This window comes from Dermacentor andersoni, chromosome 11, assembly GCF_023375885.2.
Source record: "Dermacentor andersoni chromosome 11, qqDerAnde1_hic_scaffold, whole genome shotgun sequence".
In the NCBI taxonomy this organism is placed as follows: Eukaryota; Metazoa; Arthropoda; class Arachnida; order Ixodida; family Ixodidae; genus Dermacentor; species Dermacentor andersoni.
The window spans coordinates 30327993-30347158 of NC_092824.1; the positions used below are offsets into that span (position 1 = coordinate 30327993).

The following is a 19166-nucleotide window of genomic DNA, read 5'->3' on the forward strand; positions in this document are numbered from 1 at the left end:
TGCTGTGTCCACTAACGCGGGGACTGTGTGAACATCCAAAAACACGTCGAGGTTGCTAGTCATTATTGCTGCGTTAGTTATTTCGTAGCGTCGAATGAAGTCTGGATCGCATTGCCTCGCAGTTAAGTCGCATCCTCTGTAGGTGGCGTGTGTTTCCTTCGGAGGTACGTCGAAATTGCAGCGTGTGGTTGCTACGACGTGCAGATTTCTACGTCGTATGGGCTCATCAAAATTTTGGCCACGTATTGGGCCAGTGTACTGTGGGCACTGCAGTGAGAGGTTGTGCCACGGCCAGGACGATCGGGAAAATCGTCGGGCTCTTTCCCGAGTTACAGTCAAGTAGTTGGTAATTTAACGTGGTCTCTGGCCTCGTTATGGACGAAGAGATTTAGCGCGCGAAGCATGGTAGTACCATGTTAAGGTATGGTTATCGACAGTAGACGTGGCCGGCATGTCCGCAGTGACAGCAGAGCGGGCAGTGATCGGGTGCACACCATACGTGTCTGTTCCTCAGGGAGTTGATTGAGGTGATGGGCGGCTGGCTTCATGGCGGCAACTAGGCTACGGAATTCAAGAGTTCCAGCACTCGGGTGCCGGCGCGGAGAGGGACGTCGACGGCAGATGAGAGCGACGTAGGTCATCCCATCCTGCTTGAGCTGCGAAAAACCAGGGACTCATCATAACTGCTGGATAGGCCCTCAGGCGATGTCCGCAATTCAGGCTACTTGAGACAGCGTCGAAACGAACATCCTAGGCACTTATTCGCGTACAACGGCTCCGATGGGCTTTGGAAGCTTGTCGGAGTCTAGCGCCTGTATTTGTCACTTCAGGGAAAGTACTAGGCGGCAATGTTGCCGAGTGCGCATTTCCAGCGTCTTGCTGATGTAGCTTCTTTTAGGAATTTCGCGACGGTCATGGCCGGTTTACGAATCAGTCCGGCGTAAATCTCTTGCCTCAAATTGCGCATGAGAAAACACGCTTTGTTATCCGACCTGTCTGGGTCGGCGTGCAAACGGACGGTTAATATCTTCCGTAAAGATCGCGATGTGCTCAGTCCATAGCTGCACAAACTTTTATATCATGGTTTTATCCGGCTTCTTGCTCACGGCCCTTGTGAATGTTTGTATGAAGCCCCCGCAAAGCAGCTCCCAGGCTGTTATGCCGGAGTCTCGTTTTTAAACCACATCCTAGCGGTGTCTATTAATGAGAAATAGTCGTGACGCAGCTAGTCGCACTTTCATTTGTTACATGTAGCGATTTACGCTTCGGTTAGCCAGCTTTCCGGATCTTAAACGACGATCTATGGAAGAACAGTGGCTCCATTTGCTGTTGCAGCGAGATCGTAACTCGCAAAACAAAGATTGTCATTGGGACTGCTGATTCGGCCATGATGTTCCTGGTATTCTCGGCCACATGAGCTTACTCGTGCGGTAGTCGTATGTTGTGGCAAGCTCGCTAACCGATGACAATGTTCACGTTCTTTTAATGGCTCGCTGGGTGTATCCGGTCACAACAAGCACCTCTACGAGATTCCATGTTGTAGTGACGGTGGACAATACACTTGTAAGAACCTTTAGTCACGCAAATAACTTATCGGGGCACGGGAAACCAGAAAACGAGTTACACTCGGGCAGAAAGCTAGTTGCGAGCGTAGACGTCAACGTATGTCGGATATTCATGCATGATTCGTTGAACATTGTAGCCCAATCATTGGTGCTTGCAAGCCTTCAAGAATTCACATTGGTATTTATATTGCGCCTGCAATTCGACTACGAAAGGTTCGACTACAGCATAGAAAAATTGTATAATTGGTGAGAAAGATCCAGAAGGTTCTGATACAAGCAAGGGCGTCATGCGCTGAGCGGTACCTAACATTTGTTAGCCGGTGAAACGCGTTCACAGGAAAAATATATACAAGTAAGTGTGTAAACATGTATGAAAATTTTCTTGTCATGACAAACCTTTGTAGTCATTTGTGCGCAGAAACTTGTCACATTAGGCTAAAAAGATTTTAAAGCTGCAGCTAGAGACCAGTCCGAGTCAAAGCAGACGACTTCCGAGTGGATAAAAAGCTCTCCATTAAACTTCAGTGTCTCGCCACAATAAAACAACTAAAAATTTTCCCAGTGGGGAACCATGTCGTATAATCTGGTACTGTCGCACTATCGTCATCGGCTTATTTTGTGGTATAGAACAAACATTTTCGGTATGAATACACGCGCCAAAGAGCAGTGAATGCTTTGAACAAACTTTCAAGCAGGTACTTTTCATACCCGTACGATGTAGTTATGCATTGTCGTAAAAGCATCTGCAAGTGCTTTCTCTGGAAGGCAACTTTGCTTTTGGACCTTGATTAACGGGAGAAATTACTTAGTTGACAAGAATACAGTACCTCCTTTCTCAACTGCTTCCTAAAGAGAGATTTTTCATTCTATTTACGCTGCAAAACCACTACGAATATGGTTCATCAAAGCTTCTTAGCTGGTTCACTGTCAAAAGACCTGCACAAGAAATTTCTCTAACCAAATGGGTGTCAACGATCTTTTGTGGACATTTCCATCAACCCTCTAGTTACACAAAGCACAATATTGCAGCCCATTAAGGTTTCTCTTGAAATCGGTTTGATTAAGCAACGTTCACCAACAACATACTTCACGGTACAGTGAGCACTGGCCAGAACCTGCAGCACTCCAAATACTTTTGGTGACGAGGTTTTCTCGCGAAATTTAGAAAAACCAGACGGCATCGTTCACATCTTGCATTACTTCTGGCACGCATGCCTATCGCATGTTTCTTTGTCTGCAAAACGATATCCGGACTGCGTACACTCGTACGGTGTTTCATCCACGTGCTTTGTTCGGCGGTGACGAAGAAGATTTGAATTGCTCATAAAGAATCGATCGCAGATTTCGCAAATGAAAGCCTTGTTTCCACATTGCGAGTCTACATGTCTCTTGAGGTGATATTTGTTTTCAAATGATTTAGCGCATTTTTGGCATGCATGGCGGTTCTCCTCTGCGTGAGTGTGCTCATGTTTACGGAGATTTGCCGGCCGCGTGTATGTTTTTCCGCATGTTTTGCAAATGTAGGGTTTCTCGCCTGTATGCGTGCGCTGATGGTCATATAGGTGACCAGACTGCCGGAACGATTTTTCACATATTTCGCATTTGTAGGGTCTTTCGTCTGTGTGCGTGCGCTGATGTTGAGTTAGATCATGAGCCCAGTGGAACTGTTTACCACAGGTTTCGCATTTGTGTTTTTTGCCAGTGCGGTTGCGGAAATGTTCTACAGATTTAGACATCTTCACAGACGATTGATCACAGGCTCTGCAAATATGGGTTGTGTCATCCGTGTGTTCCTTGGCGTGTCCGTGTAAGGCATTCGGTCTGCTGGAAACATTGCCACAGACACCACAAAACTCTCGTTGTTCCCTTCCTCCGGTTCCAGGAGCATTCCTGCAAAGACACGGACAAAGAAGGTGAAAACGGCCGGCTCTTGTTACGAAAGGACAAAAACACATCTTGCCAATTGAGAGGTTGACAAACAATCCTGCGGTAATGATAAACCGACTTTCTAATCCTTAGCGGGAACTTGCAGTAGTTAATTTTGGCGCTCGATTGAGGCTCTAGGTTGCCGTAAACTGAACACTGCTGCCTTTGATAGTACATCTGTGTGGCTAAACTTGAAAATCAGAAAGACCCGCACCTGTCTCACATAGGCTATACATAATGTAATAAGTAAAGCTTGGTTTTGGTATTTCTTGCTACTCGGACGGAAAAAAAATGGTAAGCGTGCTTAGATAAGAAAGTTAGCAGATATAACCACGATGATATTTTTCTCTCACTGCACTAGAGCGGCTTTCTTGCCGGTATAAGCCATTGCGATTAGCCGTTTGAGGCTCCACATTAAGAAATGGAAATGACGCAAAGGCGAACTATTCCCTTTAATTGTGACAAGTGTAGGTGGAATTAGGTCCTTCACATCGAATACAATGAACAACTTGCGGGTTCAAGATTGCCTGCAATGTTTGTGTGAAGTCATTTAATATTTGACTCGCATTCGAATTGCACACCGTTCCTACCGAAGGTATTGTGAGAATGATACACACGCAATCATTTCCCCCATCCGTAGCAAGCAAAGATACATCAAATGCTTCAGTGTTTTCATGTACAATGGATGAAATATGCTACCGAAGCAGTTAGTATTTTCTTTTGTTTTTCTCGGTAAGATAATGAACAATGCAACCGTTGAGTTAAGGCATTGCTGGTAAGACATCATTTTTACCGTTAAGCGAAGAAAAATACAACGGGCAGAAGAGCAGAGACAGCGCGTATGGCGCATGTCTTTTGTGCAGCCTGTTGTTTATTTAAGTATCTACGCTAAGCACTAGATGAAGATTGGTCGCTATTCTTGCGTTAATAGCTTTTTACTTGTATACTTTTATTTATTCTTGTAATGGTTTTTTACATGACTCATGCATTGTTATTGTTTGGCTCTAGTCGTTTGGTGTTACCTTGTACGTCGTTTGTAATCATGCCAGCTTGGCCGGCATCAAGACCGGATTATTAAATGAGGAAATTAGAACTAACAAACAATCAAATTTCGTTTAATAGAGCCAGTTAAATGCCGGCAAATTATACATCATACCAGTGTTTCAGGCTTGCAAGTGGGAAAATTATAAAATCACTAAATTTAAGATGACTAGAAGCTTAGAATTTACAAGGTTAGCTAGATGAATATATATATATCGCAGTTTTATTAGCTGCATCTTGCGGAGCATCCTAAGGTGGCGAGTTTCTTGATATTCGTTTGCAATTTGCTTGAAATCGGCACAATGTGTCCGAGGAGGGGCGAATGATCTACCAATAAAACAGAATACTTCAGAGCGCTATGTAATACATGAATTCTGACCGTTTTAAATGTGTCATTTGGTTTAGTTATTTGAATCATTCCGGTGTTTTCATTAAGTTATAAATATGTAATTATGTACATGTGTTTGCCAACGTTTTCCTAAATATTTCAGGAATCTAAAATGCAACTGCTTCAGTTGTGATACTATCACTGTTCTTTAAATACCACAAGCTTCAATACTCGTAGAATGTCTCGCCATGAACATTCATTTCACTTTTGCAATGTACTCACATCGCACCATTTATCCCTCGCCCAAGTGCGTCAGTGCCAGCGTAATTCTAACAGAAATGTTACACAAAAACCCTGTTTCATGTCACGAGATTCGGCTCCGATGAGCGTCACTCCTTCACAATCTTTGCATTTTCCCTAATGGAGAGTGAGTAAGCAGGCTAGAAAACTGCAAGTGTACCACACGTGCAGGCGTGTTAACAGGATGTAAAATCGGGCGGGCTTGTGTTGCTTCGTGGTTGCAGCTTAAGGTGTGGGTGTGGAGCGGACACTGGTGACCGGTCGCGCTGTTTAAACCAGCAAGTATGTCAAGGCCGGCTGCTCCGGCTCAACGCTCAAAACGTCCTGTGCTGTACCTGTTTCAGCCATAAAAGCTAGCCCCCCCCCCCCAAGGATAAATTACCGAGTGGAAGCATCATTGTCATATCGGGTAAACATTCCTTACCTTTCTGACTTGCTCTTTAATATAACTTTTCTAAATGTGAACTTACGTGGTGCCGTCCTTAAAACTGGCGGCTGCTTTCTCCTTGCCAGCGCGGCTTGTGCTGGGCCTTACGTTATCGATGCTCCTGACGGACCCCAGGTGCTGGCAACTTGTGCTGTCATTGTCAGTGGCACCTGTATGGCATAAAAGTATAGTAAAGGTGTTAATTTGCCGCCGTAGTGCAGGAGCCATTCATGGGAAATGGACATTTCATGCTTATGGTTCAAGGCAAGAAGCTTTTAGTGGTAGAGAAGTAGACAAAGTTTACCGGAGTGCTTCCGTACGCGGTGATTTTTCTTTTTGCAACTATGCCTTGAATGCGTGCAAGAACTTCGTGGTGATGAAAAAGCCGAGCACCATCAACATTGCGCAGTGTTCGAGTCTTGTGGTGATCATCACGTTTTGTCTCAAGCCAGGAGAATAACATGTGCACGGCAGTGCTCGAAGTGAGGAACGTCATGTCGGTCTCCTGTGCGTGTAACCCTTGACCCGTTATATTTGCTGTGCTATCCTGTAATAAGCACAATAGTTGCCTAACAAAGTTCCTGCTTATTATTCATCTAATATGAGCCGAAGATTTGTTAGTTCGTACTGAATCTTAGCTTCTACCGGTTTGACGTATGCCCTTAATTTATTGACCTTCTATGACAAATAGGCGCGTCATAGAAATACGTACTCGCCTTTCAGGAACTCGTTACCCAAGTGCCATTTGGTGACTCCTGTAGCTGAAATTCATAACCACTGCAGCTTTGCCACCTCATTACGACTACTAAAACGGCCGTTGTCACCAGTGTTCCTGTGTAAGCCATCAATAAACTACAGGGCTACTTTCAAGAAATAATGCTCAATGCGCATAGGAAGGAGTCGTATAACAGACAGTACATTAGCTTGGCAAGAAATGCGGGACTGGTAATTCACGGGCAATGTCTTTAAACTAAGCAACAAAAAGCCTCAAAGCCCATTAAACGTGTGGATTGCATAGATAGCGCTGCAAGTAGTGAAGCTAGGTGCACATCTTCCCTATAACAGCGCAGAATTTGCGTGAAACTGAAAGGAAAACGCGAGAGATGTGAAATGCGAAAATTACGGCGGAACCCTATTCAGGATGACCATCGATGCTACTGCAATTAGCATTAAAACTGCATGGAGACGCCATATTTTTGGATGCACCTTTATTTACGATGTGTATAGAGGCGGGGAAGTTGACGATGAATGTTTACGGCATTACTACACCGACATGCTTTAGTGACTATGCCTTCGTACGCAGCGGAAAACCTTCAACGTGGACTCCCAACCACATGGACTACAGTGTGATAGCGTATGCCTAATTTAAGGAACTCATTTTTTATTGCCCGGCATTCTCAACTTTATAAGTAGCCCCGTTGAAGTCGCAACGTTCGTTAGGCCTGCGAAAGGGGTTGCGTAGATACTGTCAGAAAGAGTAATGCTTGACGTATCCAAGAAAAGCTACTCACTTTACAAAAAAGAACGGTCCGTGTGGAAGGCCGGTGTTTCAGCATGGCGCAGATTTTCTCGTTACCGAAGGGTTAGAATTTTCAAGTAGCGGCACCCTCATGGGAAATCGTTGGGTACTGTGATTGTTAATCTTTCAATACGAATAATGCTTACGTTCAGAAGCATATAGTTGGGATATTTGGTAAAAATTTATAGCAACAGAGCGCAAACATCTACCCAACAATTTTGTTTCTCCTAGCGTTACATTTTCATTACCTTTTTAAGGTTGTTTATGCTGCGTCTGTCGCTTGGCTTGCTTGGTGTGAAAAGACTAAGAGCTGCCATATATACTGTTTTGGGCTTCCTCAAATTGCGCGCTGCAACTTCTGCATTCGGCCGCAGCTGGATATGTCTGCTGCTCGTAACATGCTATTGGTGAGCAATTCTCACACTCTGCCTAAAACGTAGCAGCGCCGTTAAGACCCTCCGTTATAGACATCTGACGCGTCACACTAATTACACATCACACAGCATTCGCATCAAAGCAATTGCTTTGTCAGCCAGCTTGATCGGTTTGAGGGAGACATTATCACGATGATAGCAGGTCAAACCCACTGAGATTATGCTGTGCAAACAAAATTGTCGACCGATGTTCAAGCGATGATTACATTTACAAGTGAATTATTCACTGCATGGAATGTACATTCTCGGGTTCAGCGCTTATCTTGGAGCGTGCTTTACCAGCCCACGGATACAAAAACAACTTCATTCACAAACTTGTACTGCACAGGTTTGGTATGAATTTGCATATATTCAGATGAGCACCAATTTCTTAGTAAGGATAGTTATAAGCTGGCTGACGCGGAAACCGTCTTAGCCGCGCTGGTTAAGTGCATCTTTATACGCAATAAATGCACCGCTACTATGGTAACCGTAGCGGCTATCTGCCATGTTTGTGGTGGCTATTTGCCATGTTTGTGGGAAAGGCGAGTGACAATCGCCTACGTACCGTCGACGTTGCAAGTCTCGTCGGCCATCGGCGTGTGCTGCGTGTTCCTCTGGTAACGCAAGGCGGCCTCGCAAAACCTGCAATAAAATATCGGTCAGACAGTTTCTAGCTATGACAAAAAAAGCTGAAGTTATGTATTATTAAAGCAAAGGTCGGAAAAAGAAAAGTCGTGTTTTGTAAAGGCGCTGCTCGCGATGGTTCGTTCTCATTAAATGCCGACTATGCTGGCTGACACAGGACGAACGGCACACCCGTGGCAATACATTGCGCAGAACGCTCATCCGCGATAGACGAAACGGCGCATTGACTTGCACGAATACTGTCAGTTTAACCGTTGAAGTATTTAGTATGTGTCCTATGTAGTTTGCTATTTAAAATGTTTGCTCCACTTGCTACAGCGGCAGAATCTTAACAGTAATTTCGGAATAAAATGTTTTAATGCATGTAACATGTTTTTGTCATTAATAAAACAGGTTGAAGTATTACATTGACACTGTGCAGATGGTTTCTGCAATTAGAATGCAAACCTGCGCTGATATTAGAATAATTAGTATTTCTGTTTCCCTGAGGCGATTCGGCCACGCCGTGGTGAATGTTCCGTTTTCACGCCAATTACAATCATGAGTCATAGATCCGTCAGCTATGAGGAATATATCAAATTTAAAGTAATATTTCTAAATTTTTGGCTCAAATGTGTTGCTCTGAGGAATACAAGCAGGTTTCTGCCTCTTTGCCAAGTAATAATTTGAATATGACTTCGAAAGAAATAATGATGAACTAGAATGAAGTTCATAAATATTTGTTTTCAAGCGATTTAAGTTTGCTTCTATGTCACTCGCATGAGCCTGTAACAATTACTTGAAGGATAAAGTTTATCGTGAGAACGGCATGAAAAATATCCTGACTGATGCAATGCTTAGCAAGAAAATAGCTAAAATACGACGTCCTACTGCATTTGCTCACAAATGGTAAATGGTACCGTAGAATACTGTGACATTCCACTTATTTATCGCTGTAGTTTAAAGTCGCCCCAGTTCCCTCTTTGGAAAGAAAAAGCGATTTATAACCCAGCAATCTTAATTTAGGTTGTCAAAAAATATTAAAAATAGAAGCAAATACTTTCATTGGCCACGAAACTCCGAACGAGAAAGTGTGTTTTGTTTTTATGCGCATTTATTGCCCTTATCAACACATGAAAACTGAAGAGCAATCATTTTAAACCAAGTTTTGGCTTTTCATGCACCGTGCTTACTTTTTAAGAAAAAGCCTTGTGCGGACACTACCACTCTTGTCACACCTTTTTGTTTTAATTGGGAAATGACAGTATTGTGGTACAATTTGACAAGTTGTCTTGTAAACACGGTTCGGCACACCAAATGTTCATAGAGGGTGATACTAATTTCGATGTTTTTCACTCAGTTAGTTAATTCGAGTTTAATGGCGCAAAAGCGACTTAGGCAATGCTGCGCCAGTCACAGGACAGTATAAGATCCAATGTTAAGGTAGCTATAGCTGTGTTTCCTTAAAGTCGATGTAGATAACCGGTTTCACTTAAAAACTGGAACAGGTTAGTGAATGGCACTAGTGGGTCATCGCCCAACATTAAGGCAGGGTGCAGAGGTATATGTAAGTGATACAAATTTTTGAAATATTTCCGCCTCTGTGTTTCACTGTGTGGGCATAACATAATGATGTGGGTTACTGTGAGCGTTTCGTGACATTTCTCGCATGTTTCTGGATTTTCGTTTCGAAGTAAAAAATTGTGTGTTAGATGCGTGGGTCCAATTCGAAGTCGACATAACATTACCTCATAGAACCGTTCTTGGTGAGTGCATGATTTCCACTCGCGAAGCAGGGGTTTAGTTATATGTAACTTGTCATTTACGCACGAGTTCCATTCTTGTTGCCATTTTGATTCTAGGGCCTTACGAACCGCTCTGATACTGTCTTAGTATGGAAGTGTTATGTGTGTTATGCTTTTGTGCGCTGCCATGGATGCGCTTCTATCTGCAGCTTCATTCCCTGCTGTCCCAGCATGGCTTGAGACCCAGCAGAATCGTATGGTTCCTTCATTTTTCTTGTTGAATACTATGTTTAAGATATCACCAAGCAGGGGTTCAGACACGGAGTTTAAGTCAAGGGCTCTTAGGGCACTTAACGAGTCGGTATAAATAATAGTATTCTTGTGCTTGTCGGAAGTAATTTTTTTAACTGTCATGCATATCGCATAGACTTCGGCGGTAAAGATTGAAGAAAAATTATTTATGCGAATGCTATTTTCCCAATTTTTTGTTACGATCCCGACACCTACATCTTCTTGTGTTTTAGAGCCGTCAGTGTAAAATTCTGTGTAATTTTTATATTTTTCTTGGATAGCTCGGAACTCTTGTATTATATGTTCTTGTGGAATGTCTTTTTTCTTTATATGTGTTAACGTCCAGTCACACAGCTGTGTAAAATTGCACCACGGGGGCAACCTTGGTGGCCTTTCGGCAACCTGCAGGGCTTCGGGAGGACCATCATAGATCCGACAATATTGTTCGTGTCTTAAGATGAGTGGCCGAATCATGTTTGGTTTATTTGTGTAGTGTATTCGTGATTGGGCACTGTGTTACGACGTTGTAGCATATATGTTGTGGTGATGACCGAATTCTTAATACATAGCAAAGTGTAAGTTGTGCGCTGCGGTGCTGTAATGAAGGCTCATTAGAGTCAACGTATAAACTTTGTACAGGCGATGTCCTGTAGGCATCGCTCGCCAGTCGTAGGCCAAGATTGTGAACTGCATCAAGTCGCTTAATGATAATGTAGGACTGCATAGCTGCCCCATAAACTACACTACCGTAGTCGAGGATGCTACGTACAAGGGATCGGTATATACGTAGTAGACATGTTCGGTCAGATCCCCAGTGCTTATGTGATAAAACCTTGAGGATATTTAGCGCTTCGTTTGCTTTAATTTTAGTTGCGTTAATGTGGGCCAGGAAGTTCAGTTTAGTGTCAAACGTTACGCCTAGAAATTTATAGTGTTCTTTGACCGGTAGCGTTGTACCATGCAAAGTGAGAACTGGATTGACGTGTAACCCTCGTTTCTTGGAGAAGAGAACTGTAGCAGTTTTGTCTGTTGAAAGACGGAATCAATTTTTGTCAGCTCATTCTGTAAGGTTATTTATGGTTATTTGTAGTTGTCTTTCGCAAGTGGGTAGACTTGAGGCGTGGCAGCCACTCGCAGATCGTCGACATATATAGAGTGCATAGCAGAGGATGGTACGATCTTATTAACAGAGTTCATTTTGATTATAAAGAGTGTCTTGCTCAGAATACAACCCTGTGGAACGCCATTTTCCTGTGTAAATGTGCGTGAAAGTACTGTGCCGAGACGCACCTGAAATGTTCTATTTGCCATAAAATCAGATAGACAGTTCAGCATTCTGCCACGCACTCCCAATTCCATACCGCCACGTGGTATCATACGCTTTCTCTAGATCGAAAAATACTGTGAGACAGTGTTTGTGTAGAAACGCGTTACGTATTTCATGTTCTAGTCGTACGAGGTGGTAAGTTGTCGAGCAGCCCTTTTAGTATCCGCACTGGTGCACGTCTATTAGATTCCTTGATTCAAGGATGAATGTGAGCCTTATGTTTATGGTACTCTCGTAGGATTTGGCTAGACAGCTTGTTAAGGCAATGGGCCTGTAGCTGCTTGGGGACGTTGTGGATTTACCTGATTTCAAAAAAGGCACTATAACTGCATTTTTCCAGTCTGTGGGCATTATTCCAGATTTCCAGATCTTGTTGAAAAAATTAAGAAGTGTTTCGGCTGATGCTTGAGAGAGGTGTGCCAACATGGTGTAGTGGACACGGTGAAGACCTGTTGCTGTTTTTTTACCGGTAGAGAGAACCCTGTTCCATTCTTGTATTGTGAGGACGTTATTATAAGGTTCATTTGAAGCCCCAGTAGTGGGAAGTTTCTGTTTCTCCGCTGACATTTTATATTTGAAGAAATCACTTGAGTAGTTTGCTGAGCTTGAGACCTTGTAAAAATGTTCGCCTAATAAGTTGGCCTGGTCGTGCAGAGTTGTTTGTGTGCCTGGACATGTGAGTAGCAGTATTGTGTATGATGTGTACTCTCCCCTAAACTTCCTTACCTGGGCCCACAATAGTTTTGACGTGACCGTAATATTATTTGAAGATAAATAGTTTTGCCATGATGATTTCTCTTCCTGCCTTCGAATAAATCGTGCTTTGGCTTTGGCCTGTAGAAATTTAAAAGGTTTCTATAAGTGGGGTGCCTACGTAGGATTCCCCAGGCCTTATTTTGTTCCTTTTTGGTATCGGTACGCTCGTTCGTCCACCAGGGATTTAACTTTTTGTGTACAATACCAGATGACTGGGGTATTGCCTTTTCTGCTGCAGAGATTATGACTTCAGTGATTTTTTTATTAAGTTCATCAATGCTTAGTTCTTGTGAAAAGACATCTTCCAGTCTCGCGTTTTCCGTAAAAAGCGGCCAGTCAGCGAGCTGTAATTTCCACTGGCGTGGCCTAGTGAGTAAGGTTGGCGGTGACGATAAAAATTTGATGATTGCGGGCAAGTGATCACTGCCATAAAACTTGTCGATGGTTTCCCATTTAAGATCGTTAAAAAGAGACGGTGAGCAAAAAGCTAAATCTAAACAACTAAAAGTGCGGGAAGTCGGTGAAAAGTATGTCGGTGCACCTGAATTTAAATGGCAGATATCATTTGATAGAATAAAACCCTCAACTATTTGCCCTCTTTGGTCAGTTTTGTTACTGCCCCAAAGAGTACCGTGATCATTACCATCCCCCACTAAAACAAATGGCTCCGGTAATTGACCTGTTATATTTTCTAAGTGTTTAGTGGTAAAATGGGTGTGGGGTGGGATATACAGCGAGCAAATGGTGATGGTTTTGTGAGTTATAACAGTGACAGCAACGGCTTCTATGTGACTGGTAATCGCAACTTCTCTAACTGCAATACCACCCTGCACAACAATGGCTACACCACCCAAAAGCCGGTTCATCTGAGTACGGTCGCGCCGTACAACAGTGAAACCTTTTAAGATATGTTTGTGTTTTTCACCTAGGTTTGTTTCCTGTAAGCATAAGGCCACAGAAGAGAAGGTAAATAACAGGTCTTTAATGTCACCTAAGTTATGTAAAAGACCTCTACAATTCCAGTGAATAATAAAAGCCATTATGGAATTGAAGGGTAAAAAATGGCTTTAATAGTTGAATTGGAGATAGGAAAGATATTAGGTGACGTTGATCTCAGGAAGGGTGATACAAAGGAGCGATAACCTTCAGCTTATCGCCTTCTTATTTTGGGTGGTTATTGGGATCTTGTCCCTCTTACCGCGCTCAAGAGAGCGCTTGTCTTTCGGTGTCAATGAGACCAGGGTTTTCCTATCAACCTCCATCGCTCTCCCTGAGGCGCTGGAGGACCGAGAATTTGGCGCCGACACACGTGTCTCAGGCCTTGGAGTACGCTTGATCTTAGGGCCCTGCGTGACTGGTGTCTGCAGGGTCATTGAAGACGATGGAGCAGCGTCGGCTGCTTCCATCACGAGGGCGGGAGGAGTCACTGCGGCAACACCGCGCGTGTGTTCGGAGGACTCCGGGGGCCTCTGTGACGCTGCCCCCGCCTGCGTCACATCGGCATAACTTCTTCGCGAAAGGTATGATAGCCGCTTCCTGGCTTCAAAGAACGAAATTTTTTCTTTGACAGTTAGTGCAATGATTTCCCTTTCCTTTTTCCAGCATGGGCAAGACCACGAGTAGGCTGGATGGTCTCCTTTGGGGTTGGTACAATGTGGGGAAGAAGTGCAGTTTTCAGATTGATGATCATTTCAGCTGAATTTAGCCCAGGTTCTTTGGCCTCGGCATGCATGCGAAGCATGTCCTCACCTTGGGCACTTGAAACACCCTCTTGGGTTTGGGATATATGGTCTGACGTTTAGTTTTACGTACCCTGCATCCAGAGAGGTAGGCATTATGCTTGTTCCAAATGTAAGTATGACATGTTTTGTTGGGATCTCTTGGTAATTTCTGCGGATGACTATCTTTTGTAATTTTGTCACGTTTGGCTCCTGGAAACCCTCAAGGAGTTCCCCATCGCTCAGGCCAATAAATCTTCCTCTCATATCACACCCCGGCTTGTGTTCAGTGTTCTATGTGGTGAAATTGTTACTGTGGCGTCGCCAATGCTGGTAAGTTCATACAGCTTATCTGCTTGATCTTTGGCATTCAGTTCTAGGAGGAGGTCCCCGCTAGACATTTTGGAGGCTTTGTATGTCGGTCCGATTTTATCTTTCAGACATTTGGCTACCAGGAATGGTGAGAGCTTTCTAACAGGCGTGTTGTTTGCACTGTGTACTACAGAGTACTTGGGGAATGACGGAGGGTCTGTCCGAAAGGAAAATTGGAATGGTACTTCGGTGCGGCATCTCTTCAGACGCCGATCATAAACAACGGAGGCTTGTGCTGCCATAGGAAAGTGTGTGTGTACGGCAACAGCGCCGACCGCCCACCACGGAGCCCAACGAGGGGACGCGGCGTTGCTTGTGTCCAAGCCTGCACGACGCCAGCCGTACGCCGTCACTATAACCAAATACGGTGTACCCAAGGTAGGATAGCCACACAAGGTTAACCCTTGCCGCCGCGGAGGAAGGAAGTAAATGGAAGAGAAAACAAGACAGGAAGGATCAAAAAGTGAGAGATAAAAACGAAGGTTTGAGGAGAGAGAGACAGGAAGAGGCAACTACCGATTTCCCCCGGGTGGGTCAGTCCGGGGTGCCGTCTACGTGAAGCAGAGGCCAAAGAGGTGTGTTGCCTCCGCCGGGGGGCCTTAAAGGCATTAAAGGCTTAAACACCCGGCTTAAAGGTTTAAAGGCATTAAACACCCGGCATCGGCTCAACCCCCAGGATCCCCCTTTCCCCTGACTGGGTTAGGCCGCGCATGGCTGCACGCGGGAGGGTCCTACCCTCGTGTGCTCGGGTACGTGGTGTCGCAACACAGCAAACGCCTGCTGACGCAGACGCCCCTGCGGGGGCGTCTGCGTCACTCAGGAACTACGATACCACGTTTTTCACTCAGGAACCACGATAAAATGCATGCCACAGTATTAAATTGAGCATAAATTTTCACCCGCATAGATTCTGCAACAAGCACGTAAATACAAGGGAACAGCGGCCTTCTTGCAGTGTGCTTTCATCAAAATTCGGCGGTCCCACCTGGAATTGAACCCGGATCTTCCAGCTATATAGCATGCCGTGGCTGGTATGCAGTGCAGTATTAATTCACAAATGAAAAATATTTTCCTCTGTAAGTACGCTTGCTTCATGTTCTGAAAAATCTTATATTGGGCGCTAAACAGTGGACTTTGCGGTGAAAATGGCAATACTTTCGCACCGCCCATGCATTGAAGCGTCTTGACCTAAGAAAACGTCCGATTTCAAAGCTCTAGCTCGCTGTCAAAAAGACCCGTTTTAGGTGGGAACAAATGCACAGATATTATAATGCGCGTTCTTGTATTATTATAAATGCGTGTTGTATAATCAGCGCGCATGCGCACTCAATGCCAAGAAAGAACGGAAACTAATAAAACTTGTCAATTCAGAATTTCAATTGAAATGATGCCGCATATCTGAAAAAACGACACGTTTGAGTCCGCCACTAGCTTGACGCTAATGTGTAAATTTTTGGACGCGAGCAGAGGCGCCCCGATTACTCCTGCTCTCTTTCCGCTAAATCATTTAACCAAACTAAACCTCACTTACTACGAAAAAAAAGTACATTTATCGAATGATATCGCTACCTATCTTTCATGCACCTCTCAAAGTGAAGTGCACATCTTGCTGGGAAGAAATTGTTGCTCGTGGAAGCGCTCGTGGAAGCGCTCGTGGAAGCGCAGGAGGTATACAATCTAAGTAGGCCCTAACTAGCATATCATTACCAGATGCCAGAATTCTGCTCACTGCTGGGGCACTCTCGGGCTCAGCTGAAATAAAGCAGGTAGCTCTTATCACCCGAAGGGTGGCGCTCGCTTTGTTCTGTTGCCCGTAAATTGCAGAGCTGTCTTCGCTAACCCCTAGCAATACAGAACTACAGCTGCTTCGCTCTTCGAGCGATTATTCGGTAATTAACGCGCGTGCGCCGTGCGTAGCAATGGTTTAGCCAGACCCCTCACGTTGGGAACCGTTTGTATGAGTGCTCCAAAGTGGCATATTGCGTTTCACTTCCGGCACGACGAGCGGTGCTGTCGGTAAACAAAATGTGCTGCTGCCCACTACGCACATCATATAGAAATGACCCTTATTTAGCATACGCCATAGATGGTGGAGGTGAAAGTCTGCACGCTCTAGAGAAATCCATCAAATTAATTGACATTTTCATTCTAATGCGTTGTTGCTTCTTATTGCTTCGTCTTCTAACTAAAGGTCGTGGGTTCGAGCGCCCTAATTTAAGCTACTTTAATTAACGGCGCCTTAGTCATATTCACCCTAACTAATACAAAATGTCGTGGGTACGACTCCTATCAAAAGTAGTATGCTCGAGTGCCCTAATTAACTCTGCAATAATTAACTGTGTCTTTTTGGGTATGATTAGGGGCGTCGATGTGGCAGCGATGCGGACGAAGACGACGACGAAAGAGCGAGCAGTGGCACGAGCACTGCGATTTTCCGTGCAATCGCAAGCCGACCTTGAAACATAGATCTAAGGCTTTCCGCCTTAAATACGTCCGATGGCGCGTAGACTGCTCAGAGAGCGTTGCTAGAACGCGACGTACTTCTGCAATTGTTCACAAATGGTAAAGGGTACCGCAGCATATTGTCACTTTCCACTTCTTGATCGCTGTTGTGTAAAGTCGCGCAAGTTTGCTTTTTTTAAAACGATTCGGAGCCTTGTAATCTAAATTTTAGTAGTAAGAGAACCCTTAGAAACAATACCAGAAATGATTTCATTGGCCAAACTACTCCGAGCGGGAAAAGGGTGAGCTTGCCCAGAGGCTTGTTTTCTCTTTAAAATACAATGGTGGCCCTTACGCAACAGGCAATACGACAAGGAACCGTCTTAAACCGAACTGTGGCTTTCCCTTCATTGGGATTATGTTTAGGTTACCGGAATTTAATGTCTCTGATATCTCTGCAGCAAGTTGGTTAACACTGACACACATGCGTACAATTTACCGCTCCCGCACACGAAACGACCGACGTGTGCATAATCTATTGCATCATACACATCGTGCGCTAATAAGATAAATACGTTCATCTTTAAACGCACTGTGGATGAAATATGCCAAGCGATGTTTGTGCTTCTTTAATCTAATTGTTCGAATATACATTTCAACACTCATTGCAATCTGCTTTACTATAACATAGATAACCTGTACATTTCCTTATTTCTCTTGCTTTGGTGGCACATACTTGTTTTTCTTCATTAAAATACTGAAAATTTTTAGCTACTACTTTTACCTTCTATATGTTATACATTTGTATATGAAAGTAGGAACAGTTGGGCGAGATTATGTGGTAATATAATTGTAAGTCTACCCTTCAGAGGCAGCGCGCCTGGCGCTGTTTCAGAATTAGGTGTGTGTATTCGCATTTATTCTGCTACTTTTGTTGACGCGACTCAGCCAAATATGTGCTACGATTCAATCCACGTGATGTTGCTTTGTAAGTCATTCTTAACTCTACTGAAAAACACGGCGAAGGCGGGAGTAGACAAGTCGACTTGTAGAAACGTGGCCTCCTTCTTTCACCTTGCTCTCGTTTTGCTCATTAACTCTACTGGTTTATGTGGTATCTATGTCGCAATATGTACTTACGTAAAAGGAGGTAAATAGGCCACATAAAATAAATAGATAAAATTAAGCAAATATTTATCATTTTTATAAAGAATACAGAAATGTTACCTGAAGAAATATATAAATAAACATTTAGGCAGAATTCTCACGATCAACGTCGACCTTAATGCGACCAGAAGTTCTGGGTACTTGTCCGCAGTATAAAAACATTACAAGCGTAAACTCTTTATTTATCTTACAAAAAGTTGCACCGACTATTATGATACATCCTAATGCCTTATTTCAGCGCAGCTCTATACGTGTTTTCATTTCGCGATCTATTGGCTGGTGCGGACAGTGTCTCGTGCGGCATGTTGCAAACGGAGACAAGAGTGGCCCGACTACCTCGCTAAATGGGAGATCGCGAGAGGCAGTGCGCGGGTGACGCCGAGGTGCGATTCACCACAGCCGCCGTATTCAATACTTCAGCGTTGTAATCCCATTGTCGTCATGCCACCGTCGTGATACCATCCTCGCCGAAGCGTCGAAGTCATTTTTTGTTCTTTATTCTGCGGCAGTTATGCTGTCGCCATTGTGTCAGGATTAGGCCACCTTTGTCATGCCATCATTGTCATTGCGTCGTCGTCCAACAGACGCTATCATGCATTCGTTGTCATACGGTATTGTCATCGTGCCGCCTTGGTGAGGCGGTCGTCGTCATTATCGCTTTTTCATGCGTTTGCGTTACCGTCGTAATGACGTCGTCATGACGTCGTCCTTGTTATACCATCATCATGACTTAAGAATGCGCCTGTCATTGTCGTCATGCCGTCGCCATTGTACGGCTTTCATCATCATCATCATCAGCCTAGTTACGCCCACTGCAGGGCAAAGGCCTCTCCCATACTTCTCCAACTGCCCCGGTCATGTACTAATTGTGGCCATGTTGTCCCTGCAAACGTCTTAATGTCATCTGCCCACCTAACTTTCTGCCGCCCCCTGCTACGCTTCCCTTCTCTTGGAATCCAGTCCGTAGCTCTTAGTGACCATCGGTTATCTTCCCTCCTCATTACATGTCCGGCCCATGCCCATTTCTTTTTCTTGATTTCAACTAAGATGTCGTTTACCCGCGTTTGTTGCCTCACCCAATCTGCTCTTTTCTTATCCCTTAACGTTACACCCATCATTCTTCTTTCCATAGCTCGTTGCGTCGTTCTCAATTTCAGCAGAACCCTTTTCGTAAGCCTCCAGGTTTCTGCCCCATATGTGAG

At 44.2% G+C, this 19166-nt stretch overlaps 1 protein-coding gene across 2 annotated transcripts in view; it reads right to left on the minus strand.

Moving 5' to 3' along the window:
* Positions 1-1939: 1939 nt before the first annotated feature.
* The window catches only part of LOC129381685 (uncharacterized), a 71601-nt gene continuing 54374 nt past the window's right edge, over positions 1940-19166 (minus strand). Inside the window, exons 8-10 of one of the 2 annotated variants that reach the window (XM_072285336.1) lie at positions 8088-8164; positions 5631-5757; positions 1940-3455 (exon numbers count right to left, since the gene is read on the minus strand). In XM_072285336.1, the coding sequence (XP_072141437.1) occupies positions 2762-3455; positions 5631-5757; positions 8088-8164 (898 nt within the window). In that variant the 3' untranslated portion in view covers positions 1940-2761. The remainder of the gene's footprint in view (positions 3456-5630; positions 5758-8087; positions 8165-19166) is intronic. The other variant, XR_011890985.1, reaches the window with a different exon arrangement.